Source organism: Sus scrofa, chromosome 9 (assembly GCF_000003025.6).
Source record: "Sus scrofa isolate TJ Tabasco breed Duroc chromosome 9, Sscrofa11.1, whole genome shotgun sequence".
Taxonomy (NCBI): domain Eukaryota; kingdom Metazoa; phylum Chordata; class Mammalia; order Artiodactyla; family Suidae; genus Sus; species Sus scrofa.
Window position 1 is genome coordinate 93616674 of NC_010451.4, and position 21824 is coordinate 93638497.

The 21824-nt window shown below is 40.7% G+C and overlaps 1 protein-coding gene across 2 annotated transcripts in view; it reads left to right on the top strand.

Annotated features, from left to right (window-relative positions):
- The window catches only part of KIAA1324L (KIAA1324 like), a 183894-nt gene that overhangs the window by 75828 nt on the left and 86242 nt on the right, over positions 1 to 21824 (top strand). For both annotated transcript variants that reach the window (XM_003130217.5, XM_021063469.1), the window contains exon 2: positions 20996 to 21116. In XM_003130217.5, the coding sequence (XP_003130265.3) occupies positions 20996 to 21116 (121 nt within the window). The remainder of the gene's footprint in view (positions 1 to 20995; positions 21117 to 21824) is intronic.

Genomic DNA, 21824 nt, shown 5'->3' on the forward strand with positions numbered 1-21824 from the left:
TGAGGGAACATTGCTGGAAGAAATGGAAAGGAGCTGGAGGGGGACATGAGGTTGTATCCGTCAGAATTCCAGCAGAAAACAGCTCACACAAAAAGTTCAACTGAACAGAGTTCAGTGAAGAAACTTTATAGAGGTGTGGGCTGATTTAGAGAAAACCTACAACAGAGGCACCAGGGACTCGTAAGAACGGATCAGGAAGCTGTTAGCCCTCAGAGGCCTTACGGGGAAGTGGGAGGGAGGGATGGTGTTAGGGAAGCTCAGTGGCTGTGGAAGGTGGACAGGGGGTAAGTACTTGCCTCTCATCTCTTGCTTGCAGCTCCCATAGGGTAAAGGCTTCTGAATGATCAAGTCTAGAGAGGTCAGCCACCAGGGCAAACGAAGATGGAGAATGGATTTGAGGAGCAAATAATGAACCACCAACACCCAGGGGCAGTAGGATTTTTTTTTTTTTCCTTCATGATGAGAGAGATGTGAATAATTTATATGTTGAGGAGAGAGTCAGAAGAGAGTGAGAGGCAAAATCATGAATGGAACACAGTTGAGAAGAAGAGGAGGCTTGAAGAACAGTCAGATACTCGTTTGGTAAAGTAGGAAGGATGCATTGTCCTGTGGGACCCACGGGGAAGGAGGCAAGCAGGTTAAGGAAGTTGGTACTGCATGGACACTCTTGGAAGAAGAGAGACACTTCGGGGAAATTCATGCCTGAGGGGCTTTTATTTTCTTTTCGAGGTCGGATGCGAGGTCATCTGTTGAGAGCGAAGGGACTGAGCTTCAGTATAGGGCTTGACCATATTAGTGTTGAATTTAGAGTTGTTGTGAGGAGAGTAGCAAAGTGCACTGACAGGGCCAGGGAAGAAGTACAGAAAGGCCATTGGGCGGGGTGGGGGTTCCGCTGAGGTAGGAAGGACTCAGAAAGCCAGGAACAAAAGAGCGAAGTCCCGGTAATACATATGAATAAATGCTTATGTTAGGAGCTGTGCTCTAGTGAAGACAATTTTGCTCGTGCTGTTTTTGACTCTTAGTTCTGCCTTACACGTGTGGCTGGATCTCAGAAATCTCGAGTCTCAGATTTCTCACAATATCCTATTTCCTCAGTTCTAAAGCACCATTTATTTTAAAATGCACCAGATTTTTATTAACTTTTTCAGAAGGTTGTAAAAATCTCCTTTATGTTGAATGTACCATATTTTCCTCTAGCCCCCAAATAACATAAATATATTAATTAAATATCATTTTTCGTTCTTTTTTGTCTTTTTAGGGCTGCACCTGCAGCAAATGGAAGTTCCCAGGCTAGGGGTCTAATCAGAGCTGTAGCTGCCAGCCTACACCACAGCTACAGCAACACAGGATCCGAGCCACATCTGTGACCTACACCACAGCTCACTGAAACTCCAGATCCTTAACCCAGTGAGCAAGGGCAGGAATCAAACTCACGTCCTCGTGGATACTAGTCAGGTTTGTTAACCTCATTTTTCTTTAATATCTCTGTCAAAGGCTGAGACTCTGCCTTCATGTAAAGTATCTAGATTCTTCTGAATTATGACTCTCAGCAGTCCCTAGATGGAGTGATGCATTTCTTTTCTAAACCTTTCCTGAAAACCTGGTTTGTATTGGCTTGACCTGATACAACCTCTGTCTTGCTTTCCATGACATTGGTCTTTGCCTAATTTTCCTCTTCTGTTATTCTACCCACTCTCTTACCTTCTCTCCACATTCTGGCTTTCATCACTGCCAAGGCTCTTCTGTCTTATGGGCTTATGCCCTGGCTCAACTGGATTTAGGAATCTGCCAGTTTATATACTTAGTTCTTAGGGTGTTATATAGTTAAGGCTGAATTATGGTCTCACATTTCTTATTTATTTATTTTTTAATTTGTATTTTCTAATGTAAATGATTTGGGTTATTTTATAAATATCCTTAAAAGTTTCTGTTTTCCTACTAGGTTATGTTTATAGGTTTGTCATTTGTAATTAAAAACTGTCTCTTTGGAGTTATCTAGAAGTGTTTAGCAGATAACGTACCAGTGACAGTCCTTCAAGTGGCACGAAGGGGTTCTGTTCTAGCTTTTAAACCTCTAGGGAATAGGCCACTTCTCCCTGGTGGCATTACCTCTTGGGGGCGAGGTGGTTTTAGGCACTTACTTTTGGTTTCTATGTCACATCATTATAATTTTTTGTTCAGACTTTGTAAGCCACAAATAAAGATAAAATCCAACTTCCGGACACAAACAGCTCAACTGCAGTGATAATTCCAAGGGAAGGTAGTTGACCTGTTGTTCTATTTGGGTAGGCTGTGACAGTTATGTCATTCTGCATAGCTAGTGACAGGTGCGTTTTAGTGTGGATTTCAGAGGTCTTTAGATTTGCATCTGAGAATTGAGGAAATGTGGTACCATCTCCCTCACAAATAAGAATCAGATCAGGAAATAGTTGTCAAAATCGTTGTCAACTGCAATGAACTGAAGTGGTTCCAGTCCTTTTCTAGTGCCTAGTATAGTGCATGGCCTGAAATATAATAATTCAGTAAGAGTTTCCTGCATGTAAACCAAAGTATTACTGTATCTTGTGTATGAATAATCATCTCATATTTTATAGTGGTTTCAGTTAGTTTGCTTATGCTTATAGTCCTGCAAGATAAGGAGGGAAGAAACTCTAATTTTATTACAGGTAGACAAGAAAATTTAGGAAAACCATCCTTATCTATATTTTCTAATTTTTCTACAGTAAATATTTATTTCTTGCAGAATAAAAACTTGACAGTATAAATAATACCTAAATTTTGAAAATAATTATCTCATGGAAGACAGTTAAATTAGCTGCTTTAAATTCTTGCCTTGATAATTCTAGTATCTGCATTTCAGGTTGTTACACGCTGATTGTCTTTTCTTGCCTATTGGTCAGATGTTCTGGGTTCTTTATATATCAAGTAATTTGGGGTTGTATTCTGAATATTTTAAATATTATGTTGTGAGACTCTGGGTCCTTTTTAAATCTTCTATAGAAAGTTTTGTTTGTTTGTGTTAGCAAGAAGCTGACCTGGTTAGGTTCAGATCATAGATCACTTTCTGTGTGTGATGGTTCCAGTATTAATCGAATTTTCAAAGCTTTTGCTATTTTGGAGGGGGGAGGGGAGACAGGAGTTGAAGTGGTGGTTTATACTGTAGTTGAGTTTTCTGTGACTTTGCCATGCTGCTTTGACTATATTCCACACATGCCTAGCTTGAGGGTGAGCCTTGGGTTGATTCATATACAGAACTAGGAAGTCCTCTTCTCTGTAACTCTGGGATATTTTCTAAGGGATTCCTTTTCATATTTCATCTGGCCAGAAAGATGGATTACTGCGTCGTTGTAGTTTCCATGCTTTTCTTTAGTTCGCTTGACCAGGATGAAGTGGCAAGAGAAATAAGGGGGACAAAGGGTTTTCTCTGGAACTCTTTGCACAGCAGGGGGGTCTTGTTCCAGTTCCAGTATCCAGAGAGACAGGTTTTCTCTTGGGTTATTAGGCACCTGTGTCGCTGGTGGCATCAGTGTAGTTCTGCAAGTGGTGCTAGCCTTGGAACAGGTCTGGCAGAGAGAAAAGGGGGGAAAAAAAAGCATGTATTCCTCTCCCCCCTCCTCTCCTCCCACCATCCAGCTAACAGGGATCCCTTTTCTTGGTCTTCTGGCCAGAAAGATGAGATTCTTTTATAGATTTTATAGTGCACACTGATCAGACAGTTCCCTGATCTGGCCCACCTTCAGCTCAAAGCCAAGAGATAAAGGAAGAAAAGAAACCAGCAAACTCACTACCATGTTGTTATTCAAGTTTGGATATTCTTCCCCAAACCACTTGACTATCATTTATTTTACCAAGTCTTGCTTTCTGCATTTTGTGCACTGTAGGAAAGTAAAGCTGTATTAGGTGTTCTCCATCCTGGCTGGCTCCTGTGAATAGTCTGTTAAAACTGGCCAGGTAACATGTCCATGTTAGGGCTTGGAGTCCTGTGATTGGCTGCCCAATCAGAGCTGTCTGGAATCTTAGAAGAGGTCCTCAAAGGGTGAAGTGGACAGGAGGCAAGCTGTTACCCAAAGAAATGGGAAAAGGATGCCAGACAGACAGAACAATAGGTATCTACTCTTTGTGATTAAAAAGAAAATATTTTAACAGATTTTTTTTTTAATGGCCACACCTGTGGAATATGGAAATTTTGGGCCAGGGACTGAATCTGAGCTGCAGCTGCGACCTATACCCTAGCTGTGGCAATGCCAGATCCTTTTTAACACACTGCGCCAGGCTGGAGATTGAACCCATGCCTCCACAGCAACCCAAGCTGCTGCAGTTGTATTCTTAACCCACTATGCCATAATAAGATCTCCTTTTAACAGCTTTTTCTTTCTTTCTTTTTTTTTTTTTTTTTTTTTTTAGGGTCTTACTCAAGGCTTATGGAACTTCCCAGGCTAGGGGTTGAATTGGAGATGCAGCTGCTAGCCTAGACCACAGCCATAGCAATGCTGGATCCTTAACCCAATGAGCAAGGCCAGGGATTGAAACTGCTTCCTCATGGATACTAGTTGGGTTCGTTACTGCTGAGCCACCATGGGAACTTCCAACAGATTTTTGAAGTTTATTTTCTAGGGGTGTACTTATGACGATAGGTGTTAGGATTATATGATTCTTTAAAATTTTTCTGTTAATTTGAGAGATTCTTATATAGGGTCAATTGAGTGTAAAAGAACTTAAATAACTAGCTTATTTTTATTTATTTAGCTTATACAATTTTCAAGCAAAAACATGATTCACATGTCAAAATTTTCAGAGTTGATTATCACCTATGCTATTTCTGTAGACTCTTTACAAGAAAAGCTCAATTTCAAGTGGCAGCACAAGAATTTGCTTTTGAATTTAAATTGTGTTTTATAAAACTGTGCCAGTGGCTTAGCTGGATTCAGATATGGAGTTTGCCCTAAGGCAAATTCTGACATCAGCAAACTGTGCTCTTTCCTTTACTGTCTAACTGTTCTCTTTTCTCCCATGCCACCCTCCCACTGCTCCTTAGCCATTTTGTATCCACTTTGAATCCTTGTGTCTACCTGCTCCTACTGTACTTTAGCTGGGCATCTTCTTTTCTATGCTGCCTTCTACAGAATTTATAACTTCTGTCTTGTGCCCTTAAAGCCATACTGGTGATTGATACCTATCAGAGAAACTAATCTAGACCGAGCAGCTAATCCACGATAATGGAATCAGCTTCATTATGATGTCCTTCGAATTTTTTGCATGTCCCATCAGCTAGCTATTTTAAAGTCAGGAGACGGGGAACACTTTTTTATGTCTTGGCAAAGCAACTACCTGAACTTAAGAGAAGTAGTACATTTTTAACTGTAGGAGAATAAAAAAATACAGAATCACACACACAAAAAAATTGGTATGATCTGAAACAAGGTCTTTCTGTATAGCGCAGGAAACTATATTCAATATCCTGTAATAAACCATAGTGACAAGAATATGAAAAAGAATATGTATACATATATATGTATAACTGAATCATTTTACTCTACACCAGAAACTAACACTATATTATAAATCAACTATTCTTCAATTTTAAAAAAAATCAGTATGTTCCACATTCATTTCACTGCTGTCAATCTTTTGGTATACATACCTATAGTCACTTTTCCATATAGTATTATATACACACAAGTTCAGACATACTGTTTTATATAACCTTTATATTATACTTAAATGTCATAATTATTTTCATGAAGTTATGGCAATGGCATTATCATTTTAGAATGGGCTATATAAAATCTCATCATGAGTGCACAAGAATTTATCAACTACTCCTTTATTATTGCACATTTAAAGTGTTTTCAAAGGGTTCTCTTGTGGCACAGCTGGATAAGGATCTGATGTTGTCACTGCAGTGGCTTGGGTTGCTGCTGTGGCCTGGGTTTGATCCTTAGCCCGGGAACTTTCATGTGCTGTGGGTGCAGCCAAAAAAAGTGTTTTCAAGTTTTGACTATTTTAAATATTACTGTGATGATGCAAACTATTATGGTTTCCTTGTGTTATGTGTCGAGAAGTAGAAGTGGAATCTCTGTGTCATGGGTTATATTTAACACATTTCTGAAACTTTTGATGCAGTTTCTCTTTGTGCTTAATAAATAGGAACTAGTTGCTCAAATTTTGCAGAGGCAAAGGTGACTTTTCATTTATTTATTTTTTTTTGTCTTTTTGCTATTTCTTTGGGCCGCTCCCGCGGCATATGGAGGTTCCCAGGCTAGGGGTCGAATCGGAGCTGTAGCCACTGGCCTACGCCAGAGCCACAGCAACGTGGGATCCGAGCTGCGTCTGCAACCTACACCACAGCTCACGGCAATGCCGGATCATTAACCCACTGAGCAAGGCCAGGGACCGAACCCGCAACCTCATGGTTCCTAGTTGGATTCGTTAACCACTGTGCCACGATGGGAACTCCAAGGTGGCTTTTCAATTTCAGCCTGATTAATGTAGAAAAATTTGGACTTTACATTTATATACAGATAAACTCTCAGCCCTATGTAATTCAACATAACACATCAATTTCCAGAGATTTTTTTTTCCCTTTTGGAATATTCGACTTTTGCATACCATTTTATAGCTTTATTTTTGGTGAGTCCAAAAAAAGAAAAAAAGAAAAAAATTACCTCCATCCAAGAACCGTTTAAGAAGTAGACTGATTTTCCTTCCCTCTCTCTGGAAATTCTGTCTTATGAAGTGGTAGATCTCTTTCCAGCTGCTCTTTTCTTGGGGTCTTGTAATCAGTTGCACCTTCAGACCAGGCAAGAGGGGCCCCTACTTTGGTCTGTGCTATAGAGGGCCCCGCTCTGGTCTTCCTCTGGCTGTGTTCTTCCTCCTGCCTTGCAGTCTGTGTGCCTAGGAGATGTGCCCCCGGATGTCATGGTCCCCTCCTTCCCCTTTTATACCAGACTCTGGCTAACATGACCTTGGAATCACATGCTTTAAAGGACCAGGTCTGCTTCCCAGAATGTTCAAGGGCTTTTCCCAGGTCCATCCTCCAGACTGTAGACTCTTGTTGGGGGAGGAGCACTGACAGAGCTTGGGGGTGCCACCTGGGGTCATCACTTACAGGTGAGGAGGCTGTTGAAGGTGTGGGGTGAGTATGGGAGATAAAGGACCACTTTGGTTCCTGCTGTTGCCCTTGGTCCTGCAGATGTTCCACCTGGGCCTGAAGGAGAACCTGCCACATGGCTCTTTGTGATTATGGAGCTCTCTTTATGCTGTTGCAGAGTATGAGCAGAGAGGAGGTCTTCCAGGCTGAGAGTTAGTAATTTTTAGGGCCTGGAGAGAGGAAGTATATAAGTATATTTGAGCCTGTTGTTTCAGTGTTTCATACACACAGAAGATCGAGAAATGAAATTTGGAGAAGCAGAGAATGAATCAAGAAAGGCATTTTATGCTATGCTAAGATTGTAGACTTTGTCCTCAGGCTTATTTGAAGTTCTCCCAGGGTTCTGAGCAGGAATGACATAATTAGAACTGGCTACAGAGTGTGGTCGATGTGGACAAGAGCAGAAGCAGTAATGCTGGGTAGGGTGCTGGTAGTCAACCAGGCAGCAGAAGATGGTGATGAAAATAGGGCAGTGGAGCATGGAGGTAAGACACCTGCCTACTATGTAGGGCTATGCTTTGGACCAGTTCAAGTAGGCTAATATTATGAAAATTATCTTGGGAAGCTTAAAGTGGTCTGGAAATGTGTTTTTATTACCAACAATAAGGCAATAGTATGGAATTCCCATTGTTGCGCAGCGGGCTAGGACCCAAAATAGTGTCTGTGAGTATGTGGGTTGTATTCATGGCCTTGCTCAGCAGGTTAAGGATCAGGCATTGCTGTGGCTGTGGTATAGGCCAGCAGCGGCAGCTCCAGTTCGATCCCTGGCCTGGGAACTTTCACATGTTGCAGGTGTGGCCCTAGAAAGAAAAACAGCAACAACAAAAAAACCCCAATAAGGATATTGTAGATCAAAGTTATGTTCCAGCAAATCTTATTTCTAGGGTAAGCAGATGTGAAAAATCAGTTGAAGTGAGAGAGGTAAGGGTTCTAATGTGAAAGATAACATTCACTGAGCTCCCCTTTGGGGGAGCAGGAAGGTGGCTGCTAGTTTGCAGGCAGTGGTTCAAGTGGAAGGACCACGATGTGGCAGTTAGCTTGGCTTGGGTTTCATTGTTGCTGGAGGGGGAGGCTCCCTGGGCTGGGTCTCATCACTCAGTACACAGCGGTTCACACAGCCCACCATTTTTTTTTTCTTTGTTTTTTCAAGGGCCGCACTTGTGGCATTTGGAGGTTCCCAGGCTTGGGGTTGAATTGGAGCTACAGCTGCCAGCCTAAGCCACAGCCACAGCAACACCAGATCCCAGCTGCGTATGTGACCTACACTAAGCCAGATCCTTAACCCACTGAGTGAGGCCAGGGATCAAACCCCCAACCTCATGGTTCTTAGTCGGATTTGTTTCTGCTGCGCCACGACGGGAACTCGCAGCCCACCATTTTCAGTAAGACCCCTTTTCTTTCATTTGCTCCTTATGAGGTCCCTGAATCTGGAATATCTCTAACTCAGTTTTTCCAGAGGAAGTAGTTCTGTTCTCTTGTCAGGTATGGAAGGGCATGGAGGGGTCTACATTCTCAAACAGATTTTCCATTTTTCTGTCTGTAAATCTGTTTGTTTCCTGAGATAGTTGATGTCTTCAATTCTGAGGCTTTCTGTGGCTCACATCAGCTTTCTTATCACCTGGATGTCCAGCCCTTAGCTTTCCTGCTTTAATAAGTCAACTAGCATGGGGAGCTCACCTAGGCTTCCCTTCTTCCAAAAAATTATTGACACCGCATCTGTTGTCCTTGTAACTTCTAGCCTCTTTATTTGTAATTTATAATATTTTTATTCCTTCACTTTCTACTTTCTTAAGGTACTCCACTTTTTAACAAGTTTTTGGGGAGTAGCAATAAATGTGTACTTAATTCAGCAAGTTGAAGTGTAATTAGATAACGAAATAACAGTTGCATGCATTTGAAGGCTTTTTTATACAAGTCAGACATTTTCTTCAGCATCTTCTATAAACGTTTTTAAAACTAATATTTCTTTTTTTTTTTTTTTTTTTTTTTTTGGCATTTCTTGGGCCGCTCCCGAGGCATATGGAGGTTCCCAGGCTAGGGGTTGAATCAGAGCTGTAGCCACCAGCCTATGCCAGAGGCACAGCAACGCAGGATCCGAGCCGCGTCTGCAGCCTACATCACAGCTCACAGCGACGCCGGATCGTTAACCCACTGAGCAAGGGCAGGGATCGAACCCGCAACCTCATGGTTCCTAGTCGGATTCGTTAACCACTGCGCCACAACGGGAACTCCTAAAACTAATATTTCTAATATCGGTATTAGAGATGGTCGTGCTGTGGGGCTTCTTGAGAAAATCGAAGTTTCCTCCATTTCTTCATGGGTAGACTTGTTTTAGAATGTTCTTGCTTTGCAACTTTCCTTGTCAGTGCCTGACAGTGCAGGATGTGGTTCGTTTCCTTTTATCCAGAATGGTGCCAACCTGAGAAATGGCCTGTAATACTACAGGTGAGGAGGAACCTGAGGGGCAGGGAGTTAGTGGAGCTGCTTAGGTCTTAGGTTTGGTCCTGACAGAGGGGAGGCGGGGATCTAGTCTGTGGTACCCCTTTAAAGCTTGGTTTAAGAGCCAGAGAAGGAAAATGGTCTAAGCTGGGCCTTTCCAAGAAACCCTATACATTTCTGTTCACACTAAAATGTAAGTCCCAAAAGAGCAAGGAGTTGGCTACTTTGTTCCCTGGGTTATCTGGAGCGTCTACCCAGTGGCAGGGAGGAGAAGCTCAGTGAATATATATTGAATTACAAAATGAGTCAAGTACCTGTAAGGCCTGGTTTACAAGGACAGACATAGAACTCGGGTTGAAACATGCACGTTTTCAAAATAATTTCTAAAAAGCAAGTGTGTCTACATATGCTGAGAAGAGGATGTGTCATAAATAGATCAGATACATATTGCTTTACTTAGCTTTAGGTTCCCATGGTAACTAAGTCCCTGTTCCTTTTATAAAAGAAAAATCTGAATATAAATGTTTCTGCACAGTGCTGTAGGCTCCCATACTTACTGATATTGTAAGTTGCATGTGTGTCTGCACCCCTAGTAGCCCTGGCTTTTGACCTCCCCATGGAGTAGGATGAGTACCGCTCACCCGCTGGAATGGGAGTTGCGATATTTGGGCTGAGCACTAGAGCCTCATGTGCTCCGCCCTTTGCCTTCCTGCTGTCTGTCTGGCTCTCTCATTTAAGGGTGTCACACACTTTGCTGAGCACTTCCATTTGAGGGCCTTTCTCCCAGAGGAGTTGCGGTCTCATCAAATTCAAGGCTATGCTGTGGTCCACATTTCACATAAAAATACTCAAAGATAAGGAGCCTTATATTAAAAAAATGGATTACGTTTGCTATTTTTGGTCCCTTCCCTCTGTGTATGTTCTTACGTATCAGTACTTTTTCTTCTGCTGCTTCTACTGCTTTGGGTTCTATAAACTTAAATTTGTGCTAATCTACTGAGTCTTTATAATGAACCATGGTCAGGTCTTAATGGACTACAGAGCCTAGGCAGGGCTCCTGCAGTACTGTGAATACAGCTACTGTAGAGCAAGCAGCTTTGTTTGTTCTTTTGTTAGTTCGCTCATCACCTATCTACCCACCCTTCTTAGACTAATGTGCTTCAAGGTGTATCTTTGGGTGTATTCAGCATTGGCCTATTTATCACACTCAATTAAACCAGCTAGTTATGAAGGCACTGGTAAGTACTAAAGTAGTTACAAACCCTGCCTGTCTTTCAAGGCTTTGACCTAAAAGCCTTTTCAAGTGGTTCAAGATGACAGAAATTTCCTCTGACTCTGAAATCATGATATAATGAGGTCACATCATGCACATTCTACCTTTTTTTTTTTTTCTAGAAAACTTGGCCGTTAAAAAAAAGTCATTTGACTCCTAAGAAATGAGTAACTGATAAGGGCTTAAGTAAAAATGGGCTGTAGTGAGTTTATTGAGAAGTGGTATACATGTTACTTTTTGCAAAAGTTGAGGGGTTTTTCTTGGTAATTTTTACCAGATAGAGTTTTTCTTGCACACTGAGTTATGATGTTACTATTCCACTTTGAAGCCCTTAATATTTATGCTTTTTAAATAAAATTATGTAGGATGTGTGTGTGTGTACGTGTCCCCATCCTGTGTGCTCCAACAAAATCATAAGCTTATTGAGTACAGGGAGTGTTTGCTACAGTTATTTAAATCTCTCTCATAACATTTATGTCATAGTACTTATTTCTTATTTAATATAACTGTCATATAGTAAAGAATGATATATATTGATGTTATAGAAAAAGGATGTATATTGATATAGATATAAATCATGATAAATGATGCATATTATCAGGATATAAAATGTGTATTGTTTAATGTCAAGATGTATATATACGTATATGCATATTATTGTTATATGTGAGATTGATTTTAAACATTGGCCTATGTATAGTTAAACTATAGCAGAGAGATTATCATAATTAGAAGATGATACCCCAGATTTTTCCATGAGCACTGTGCGGCTTTTGTCATATAAATGACTCTTGTGATAGGGAGTGTCAGAAAACTAGAGCTGGTCCATAGGTAAAGTGATAAAAGCAGATTTTATTCAGGAATTATTGCAATAGGAGAAAAGAGACCTCAGTATAGAATTGGGCTCAGTTCCAAATATAGCATGAGCAAGTGGGTATTTTTAGTGAAGGAGCAGGGCGAGGGTCAGTAGATGGAAAATTACTAAGAGAAAACGTTAGGGGTAAGGGGGGAGTCTAGCTTAATTGACTTGACAGGATTCTTGATAAAACTGGTTGATGCAAAGATGAACATGGAAGCCCAGAGGTCAAGGCTTCATTGAGAAGAGGGTTCAGAGGAGGCTGACTAAAGATTGGACAAGGAGCGAGTTCCCATTGTGGCTCAGAGGTTAGTGAACCCAACTAGCATCCATGAGGACATGGGTTCGATCCCTGGCCTCGCTCAGTGGGTTAAGAATCTGCCATTGCCCTGAGCTGGGTGTAGGCTGCAGATGTGGCTTGGATCTCACATTGTTGTGACTCTGGCGTAGGTTGGTGGCTACAGTTCTGGTTGGAGCCCTAGCCTGGGAACCTCCATCTGCCGCAGATGTGGCCTGAAAAAGATAAAAAGACCAAAAAAAAAAAAAAAAAAAAAGAGAGAGAGAAAAAGGATTGGACAGGAGAGACTCTTTCGTAGGGGGTACTATGAGCATCTAATATTTATTTAGGTGTATCCTGACATTTTCTGTTTAGGTATAAGGTAACACAATTTGAATTTTTGTTTTTGTTTTTGTTATTGACCTATACTTGACTTGTGAGTGAGTGTGTGTGTGTGAGATCATGGTTTGTTTTGAGGGATAATCTTCCCTTAAGTGTTTGCTGATGTCTGCTGAAAAGAAAAAAGCACAATGTGAGAGCTGTGAGTTAAGTTTTATTTGGAGCAAAATGAGGACTATAACCCAGGAGGCAGCCTCTCAGATAGCTTTGAGGAACTGCTCCAGAGAGGTAGTGGGCGAGAGAGGTATAAATGTGATTTTGGCAAAGGGGGTATGTGCAGTCAGACACACATTTGTGCAGAAGATTGTTGCCAGTCACAAAGAGCAGATGTCTCTGTTAATGATTTTAGTGCTTTTCTAGATATGAGTAGGTACAAGAAAGTGGACTCATAAAATCTTCTGAAAATGTCTGACTATCTAAAGGCCTATTCTACCAGGCTTTTTCCCCAAAGCAGATTACCTCATTTCTCATCTCCACCCTGAAAAGAGTTCAGGGTGTATTGAAGGTCAGTGACTGTAGTTGCTAGTGACTTCATTCTTGCAGATGCGAAGCCACAGCTTTTCATCCGCAATGATTAGGAGTAATTCCATGTGCTGTCTATTTTTGGGTTGTTTCCTGGTTCCCACATGTTTGCAATGTAAGGTGTTGAGGGAATCCCATCATTTTGTGATTTGGGGAGATATTTTCGTGCCCCAGTGTGTTGTGATTTGCAGACCTGTCTAATTAATTGCCATCTCTTGAGTAGGATAGGGCCAAGCACTTCCTCTGGTTTATAATTTGGAGAGTGTGGCTTGTGAGTGGATGTTCTGTTGTTCAGAGTGTGTTCTGACTCATAGCATTAAGTTTGGTGATAAATTGTCAGGAGCTCTGTAATGTAGGAAAAATTGTCAGGAAAAATTGTGAAACATGTTGAAACAGGAAGGAAAGATGACTGGGTGTCCTATTTAGTGCACCTTGCTGAATGATCAGTTTCTGTAGGGTTGCATCTTGCTCTGTCTTTGTACTCTTTCAACTATTTTCCAGCACTGTGAGATGTAGGAAACTGATAGTAATACAAATGATTCTTGTCTGTACCAATGAGAATGCTTTTTATCCTTTGAAATGCAATTGATATTTCCCAGTTCTGCATCTCTTAATTAATTTGTTCCACATTTCTGATTGCCTGTGTATGTGTGTTCTTTGAATTCTCCTTTGAACTGGTGGCAGTAGCTTACTTCCTGCTTGACTTGCTAGTTAATGACTTAAATAAAATCTTCGTGATTAATTTTGTGTCTGTATTAGAAAAAAATTTACGTTTTCTTTTTAAAATTGCCCTTTGATACCTAGAAAAATTCCCATTTTCAAGGGATCAGTTTGGCTCAATGTTTACTTGGGTCTGTGGCCAGAGTTATGGGGTGTTAAGGTATAAATCTAAAAAGTTATGGGCTGTAGTTCTCTTTTTTCAGTACCTGAATATCATTCAGAATATTTGGGGGTTATATATTATATCTATAGTGACTTTACTGCATCATACTCTTTCTTAAATCTCTGCTATGGGTTTAAGGGTTGACCTCAGAAAGAGATTTAAAAAAAATTTTGTTACCAGCCCAGATGAAATAGCCTATTAAATATTTAAAAAAATAAAACTCATCTGGCAGGGGCTACAATCTAAATTCCTGACCCCAAGAGCTGCCCTCTTCATGAAATACGTTTGCTTTTCAGTATTTTTAAATGATAAATAAACACATTATAGCTTCCTGCTGGAGTCAGAAGAATTTTGTAATTTTATAGCTGTGCCCCTTTAGATTTCAAAGGTATTCCAGAGCAGGCGGTAGAATAGAGAATCATAGGAGAATTAATTGGCATATGACATCCACTGCTGCAGCCAGAAAATACAACATACCTTCTCCATGTACTTACTGCTGTTCTCATCTCATAAATGGTGACCTGAATAACACAGAGGCAGTGCAGGAAGAGAGTTTTCTTGAGCTTACCTATTTTATTCAGAGGCCCTGCTTCATTTGAAATTCAGGCCACGCTGCTGAGCATCATTATTTTGCAAGGATGATAACAAATTGCCTGAATTTTATGTATGGGGGCTGGGATCTTCTGAGTGGGATGTGGAAATAGGAAAGACTTCCTTATACAAATCACTGGGCGCAAGAGGAACAAGAAAACCATTAAGCAGCTGCATGGCTGATCTAGTTTTCTCTGCGGGAGGAGATTCTGGGAGCCCGAATACTACCCCACCCCCACCTCCCAGATACTCATGTTCTAATCCCTGGAACCTGTGAATATTACCTTATATGACAAAAAAAAAACGAAAAAGAAAAAAAGGTTTTGCAGATGTGAATAAGCATCTTGAGATGGGGATTATCTGAGCGGGTCCTAAATCACAAGGGGGAGGAGGAAGAAGTCATGGTGTCCACTGAGGCAGGAGGATATGGCCACATGCCAGTGAATCTGGTCACCTCCAGAAGCTGAAGGAGGCAAGGTTTGGATTTTCCCTGGGCCTTCAGAGTGAGAGCGGCCTGGGCAATGCCTCAGTGATACTGGCTTTGGGCTTCTGGCCTCCAGAATTGTGAGAGAAGAAATTTCTGTTTGAGGGTGCTAAATTTATAATACTTTGTTACAGCAGCTGTAGGGAAACTAATACAGATGTTACCACCTGAAAGTGGGGAGCTACTTAACAAATAGCTAAAAATTTGGAAGTGGCCTTATAATTGGATAATGAACAGGAACTGGAAGATTTTTTTTTTTTTTAGGTTTTTATTTTTTTCTTTTATAGTTGATTTCCATTGTTCTGTCCATTTCTGCTATATAGCCAAGTGACCCAGTCATGCATATATATAAACTGGAAGGATTTAAAGCACATTAGAGGAAAAGCCTAGATTGCCCAGAAAAGACTGTTGGTAAAAATACGGATGTTCAAGATCCTCTCATTGAGGACTCAGGAAGCAGTGAGGAGCACAGTTAGAAAAAGCCTGGATTTTCTTAGAGAACATTAAATTGTCCTAAGTAGAATGTTGGTTGACATTTTAAACATGCTACTGGTTAGGACTGAGAAGAAAAAATGAGGAATACATCATTAGAAATTGCAGGAAAGGTGATTTTTGTTATACATTGGCAGAAAGCTTAGCAGAATTTTGTCCAGTGGTTGTGTGGAAGGTAACACTTGTAAGTGATGAATTTGGATATTGACAGAAGAGATTTCTGAACAAAGTGTTGAAGGTATATAGCCTGATTCCTTTTTGCTGCTTATAGCAAAATGTTGGAGGAAAGAGAGAAATCAAGGGGAGAAATGTTAAACAAAATAGAATCCAGACTTGGTGATTTGGGAAATTATTAGCCTATCCAGATTATAAAAGATGTTAAAATTAGGAGATTCATGGTTAGGAAAGTATGCTGTGGAGAGAAGGCCAAGAGTGTGGCAGGAAAACCTTTTGCTGATGCTGAAGAAATTAGGTGTGTGATTTGTAGATGTCAGTCATCTCTGCAGAAGCCAAGAATAGAGGTGGAGTTATCCAGAAAAGATGTGCGGAGGATCTTCCATCTAATGGCCTGAGTCCCTGACATGCACAGGAGACCCACAAGTTTTTGATAATATTAGCAGAAATACTGTCAACATCCAGAAACTGACAGAGATGGATGAAATGGAGGAAGGCTATTGGATTCCCACAACTTGAAATGCAAGAAACAGACCAATAAAACTGTTCCACTGGGAACATGTTCTACTTTTCAAAAAAAGACAAAAGCAAAAACAAAACATGAGAATCACTCTGAAGTTGGAGCCTTTGCTTAGAGATTGGGGCCATGAACCACAGAGAATTATTCCCAGGCTTTGAAATCCCATGGAATTTTCCCATCTGGATTTTGATATTGCTTGAGACTCTTGACTTCTTTCTTCCTCCTTTGCTTCTACTTTATTTCTTTTTGAAGGGGAATGTCTGTTGTTGTTGACGTCCAAAACCATCATGCTTTGAAAGCAGGTAACTCAGGTCCTTGGATGAAGAGGAATCTTGCCCCACTATAGATCATAACCAGAGTCTTCCAGGTACCTGAGTTAGATGATTAGATCAGGGGCCTTTGAGCTGATGAGATGTAGATGAGGTTTTGGACTTTGAATTGATGTTGTAGTGGGTTGAGACATTAGGGGATGTTGGTAGGTGGTGAATGAATTTTGCATTTGGGCAGGAAATGAATCTTTGAGGCCAGAGGGTGGCCTGTAGTAGGCTGAATAATGCCCTTCATCCAAAAGAAGGTAGTCTTGTCCTTATACTTGGAACCTATGAATTGTTCTCTTTTTAGAGAAAAGGACTTTGAAGATGTGAATAAGTTAAAGACCTTGAGATGCGGGAATTTTTTCTTTTAATAATTTAAGTGGGCCCTAAATGCAATTACCATTGTCCTTAGCAGAATGAGACAGAGGGAGATATAGAAGAGACAGTAGTGTGACCACAGAAGCAGAGATGGGAGTGAAGAAGCCACAAAACAGGGCATGGCAGCAGCCAGCGGAAACTGGAAGAGGCATGGAGGGGCTTCTCCCCTTGCACCTCTGGAGAAAGCACAGCCTGGCTGACCTCTTGATTTTTGGCCCAGTGGTACAGGTTTTGGACTTTTTGCCTCTAGAACCATGTAAGGGTAAATTTGTATTGTCTTAAGTGGCTAAGTATATGGTAATTTTTGCATCCATAGAAAACTAATACAGAAATAGAGGACAATCTAATGGTTTCTGCTTATCTGTGTGCTCTTGTACTTTTTTGAGTGTGAGACATCCTTATGAGTATAAGTAGACTTCTATAACCATCAGGCTTTTATATTTGAAACTTTGACCACTCCTATTTTATTATTATTTTTTTGTCTTTCTAGGGCCACACCCATGGCATATGAAGGTTCCCAGGCTGGGGTTCCATTCAGAGCTCTATCTGCTGGCCTATGCCACAGCCACAGCAACACCAGGTCCGAGCTGTGTCTGTCGGATTCTTCACCCTCTGAGTGAGGGATGGAACCTGCGTCCTCATGGACGCTAGTCAGATTCGTTTCAGCTGAGCTATGATGGGAACTCCCCTTCCGCTCCTTCTATTTTAAAAGGTAATCTTCTATTTTTATCACAACAGCATTATATGAACTGAAAGCACTGGTAAATAAACAGTAGGCTTGACTTGTGCTCTCAACTGTGCTACTTACTAGCTGGGTAGCTCTAAGTCATTTACCCAATCTGAGTTGCATTTGAACAATGGGAATAATAACTGACTTTCCTTTTTTTTTTTTCTTTTTGTCTTTTTAGGGCTGCACCTGTGGCATATGGAGTTTCCCAGGCTGGGGGTGGAATCTGAGCTGTAGCTGCCGCCCTGTGCCACATTCACAGCAATGTGGCACCTGAGCCACATCTGCGACCTATACCACAGCTCATGGCAATGCTGGATCCCCAACCCACTGAGTGAGGCCAGGGATCAAATCCTCAACCTCATGGTTCCTAGTCGGGTTTGTTAACCACAGAGCCACGACGGGAACTCCAATAACTGACTTTCCTAATCCACATAATTATGAGTACTTACTGGTATAAATACCTGTGAAAAATACCAGATAAAGTAAATTCAAGATTCTGTAATGCTCAATTATTAATTACACTCCCTCAACCTGTAGCAAAGTTAATCATGAGCAATTCTGTACATAAATCACTGAACACATGAAATACCCCTCCCCTCCAAATTAGATACTAGAGGTGGAATTTTGGAGTCAGGATTTTGAATACTTCAAAGCTTTTGGTACATATTGATGTATTTTTCTCCAGAAAGCCTTACCACTTTGTTTTCTAGTTGGAAGCACACAAGTGCTCATTTTATGACTTCATTACCTTAGAGAGCTTTAAGGAAGTATTTTAAATGTCATGCCAACTTGAAGAAAATCCTTATTTGTATTTCTTTTTTTAAATTTTTTATTTTATTTTATTTTTTTATTTTTTTGCCTTTTGTTGTTGTTGCTATTTCTTGGGCCGCTCCCGCGGCATATGGAGGTTCCCAGGCTAGGGGTTGAATCGGAGCTGTAGCCACTGGCCTACGCCAGAGCCACAGCAACGCGGGATCTGAGCCGCGTCTGCAATCTACACCACAGCTCACGGCAACGCCGGATCCTTAACCCACTGAGCAAGGGCAGGGACCGAACCCGCAACCTCATGGTTCCTAGTCGGATTCGTTAACCACTGCGCCACGACGGGAACTCCCTTATTTGTATTTCTTAGGCAATGTTCAACTTTTTTTTCATAAACTCCTTGGCCATTTGTATTGTTCTTTAAAGAATTGCTTATATTTGACCATATTTCTAAATAGTTATTTGTCCTTTTCCTTACTGATTTTTTAGAAAATCAGTACTCTTTTTATATTGTTTATTTTTAAAATTAGGCTGAAATATATATAACATCAAATTTAGCATCATAATCATTTCGAGTGTCCAGTTCAGTGGCTTTGAGTACATTCATATTGTGCAGCCATTACTACCATTTACTTTCAGAACTCAGAAATCCAGTATTCTTTTTTTTTTCTGAACTTTTAGAAAGTTATAGTTCATTTATAGTGTAGTGAAAATTTCTGCTGTACAGCAAAATGACTCAGTCATACATACATATATATATGTACACACATACATTCCTTTTTTAATATTTTTTTCCATTATGGCCTATCCCACAAGATTAGATATAGCTCTCTGGGCTGTACAGTCGGACCTTATTGTCTCCATTCTGTTTTCCATAGTGGTTGCACCAATTTATGTTCCCATCAACAGTGTATGAGGGAGAAACCCAGTATTCTTGAATTAAACTTTGTTGTGTTTCTTTACTGTTTTGTTGCGTACCTTTTTCTTTTGTTTATGATGACTTAATCTACAATGTTGAACATTTGTATGTTGTCAAATGTTGTGAACTTTATTATGTTTTCCTCTCTCTCTCCCCCTCTCCCTTTCTTCCTTCCCTTCCTCCCTTCTTCTCTCCTTCCTTTCATCTTTACCTCTGGAAAGGCTTTTCCATTTGGTGGCCTTTATTGATTTTTTAATGTATGTGGGCTTGCCTTTAATTGGTAGTAAAACGTACTTGAAATCTAGACTCTTGTTGAATGACGTAATCTCAAATTTTCTGTTACCAAATTTTGCAAAGAAAAAATTGAGAAAAAATACTTCTCAGAGATGATTGCATCAAGGATCTACTGAATCTTACTCCTGGGGGAGTGTCTGAATGTAGCCTGAAGACCTTTGCTTCCAGCCCAGTGATTACACTTCCTCTGACTCTCAGTCTCTTCTCATCTTATCTGATGTGCATTTAGGGATTGAAGTCGAGGAGGCAGGGACTGGGGTTGTTTGTGCCTTACCCTCTTACCACTAGTTCCTTTCTCTGTATTATCTTCTGTTTCCACATTGTCCTTCACAAGGATAATAATTCTACCACGAGTTAAGTGCCAGCTCCATGTACCTTAACACACCTCACATTTTACTTGCATTATTTCAGTTAATTTCCACAAGAGCTGTACAAGATAGGAAATACTATTATTCTAATTTTACCAGTGGGGGAAAAAAAAACCAGATGCCTCGAGAGGTAAAGTGGCTTGTCCAATGAGCATATTGATTATACGTGGAGGAATCGGATGAAAATTCAAAATGCGACCTGCCTTATTCCAGACGTACTTTCTTAACTGGTATTCTCTCCATATAAAAACACACACTCCACATACACAGAAACTTCCCCACCCCCACCTGATTTCCTGATGCTTATGTGACGCTATTTCCATTCACTCCTGTCACTGATACAGTAAAGGAGGCAAACAGAGTCGATGAAGCAGACTAGCAACTTCTAAGGTACTGAACTGAAAAGATTTGGGGGTAGATTTATAACTTCTCTCATTCTTGAAAGGCTCCAGTGACATTTTGTTCTCGTTCCTCTCGGCTCAAGCATCTCACATGTGTGATATGCTCTGAGCAAGGGAGGTCACTGTGAAGGTACATTTCAAAGCAACCAAAGGCCAGCGACAAGTAGGTTGGTCTTCATCTGACAGCTGTAGTAAGTGGTCTGTTTCACAGTCAGTGATGGAAGGCAGCCCGCGAGGGCGGGAGTGTATTGAGCCTGGGAGAGCTGCTTTGAAAGCTGGTAGTCTTTTAGTTAGTATTTGCATGATTAATGATTATGCCTTCTGTTAAATTTTAAACAGAGTGAGGAATTAGGTCAGTGGGAGTAATTCTCTTATGTTTTTGTTTGAAAAACTTGGGGCAGTGACAGCCTTCAATTTCCTAGGATTATTTTACCCGTATATCTATCAATTACTTAAAAATTAAAAAGCCTGCAAAAAATGACATGGGCTGTTGCCTTTTAGGATGTCTGAGACTACACATTGCTGGTCACACCATGAGTGCATTGGCTGTCCTGGCCCTTGTCGGATCCTCAGCACCTGCTTAGTGCCTGGTGTGATAAATTCCCACTCATGAAACTGCTTTGTGTAGAGGGAGTGGGGGAAAAAGAGGATCAACCGGACAGAATAGTTTGGATCCAGACCTCCAGGCAGGTTTGGGGATGATTGACAAAGCATAGTTGTCCCATTAAAACTGGCTCTAACAAAGGCTTGTTTTTGTGATTATTTGCAGAAAGATTACCACTTCGAATACACAGAATGCGATAGCAGTGGATCCAGGTGGAGAGTTGCCATTCCGAATTCCGCAGTGGACTGCTCCGGCCTGCCTGATCCAGTGAGAGGCAAAGAATGCAGTATGTTTTGACTTTTTGACAATTTTGTTTTCCTGATTAAATCATAAGCCCTGCATATTAGCCCGAGAAGTTAATTGTAAGAATAAAAAAGACCTTTGAGGAGTTCCTATTGTGGTTCAGTGGGTTAAAAACCTGACTAGTATCCATGAGGATATGGGTTAGATCCCTGGCCTTGCTCAGTGGGTTTAAGATCTGGTGTTGCCTCAAGCTGTGGCATAGATTAAAGATGCAGCTCAAATCTGGTGTTCCTGTGGCTGTGGTGTAGACCTGCAGCTGCAGCTCTAGTTCGACCCCAGCCCAAGAACTTCCATATGCCACAGGCACAGCCCTAAAAAGAAAGAAAAAAAAGACCTTTGAAAAAAATGAACATTGACGACTAGCAGGGCAAAAGCATCCTTTTTCAGCACTTGGTGCCCTTGTGGCTGAAGTCTAATGAGACACAAGTAATATTAAAGGGTGTTATATTTATTTAAGAAAATCTGGTGTAATGTCTAACATGAAACTCTAAAGGGCAGAGTTGCAGAATTTGTTCCTTTCTGTGTTCCTTTTTTCTTTAAATTAAAAAAAAACTTAGACATTTTTGGTGTACATATTAACATTTGGTACACTTAATATTGCTAAACATAGTATATAAAATGTACCATCTTAGTCATTTTTATTTAATTAATTAATTTATTTTTTTGCCATTTCTTGGGCCACTCCCGCGGC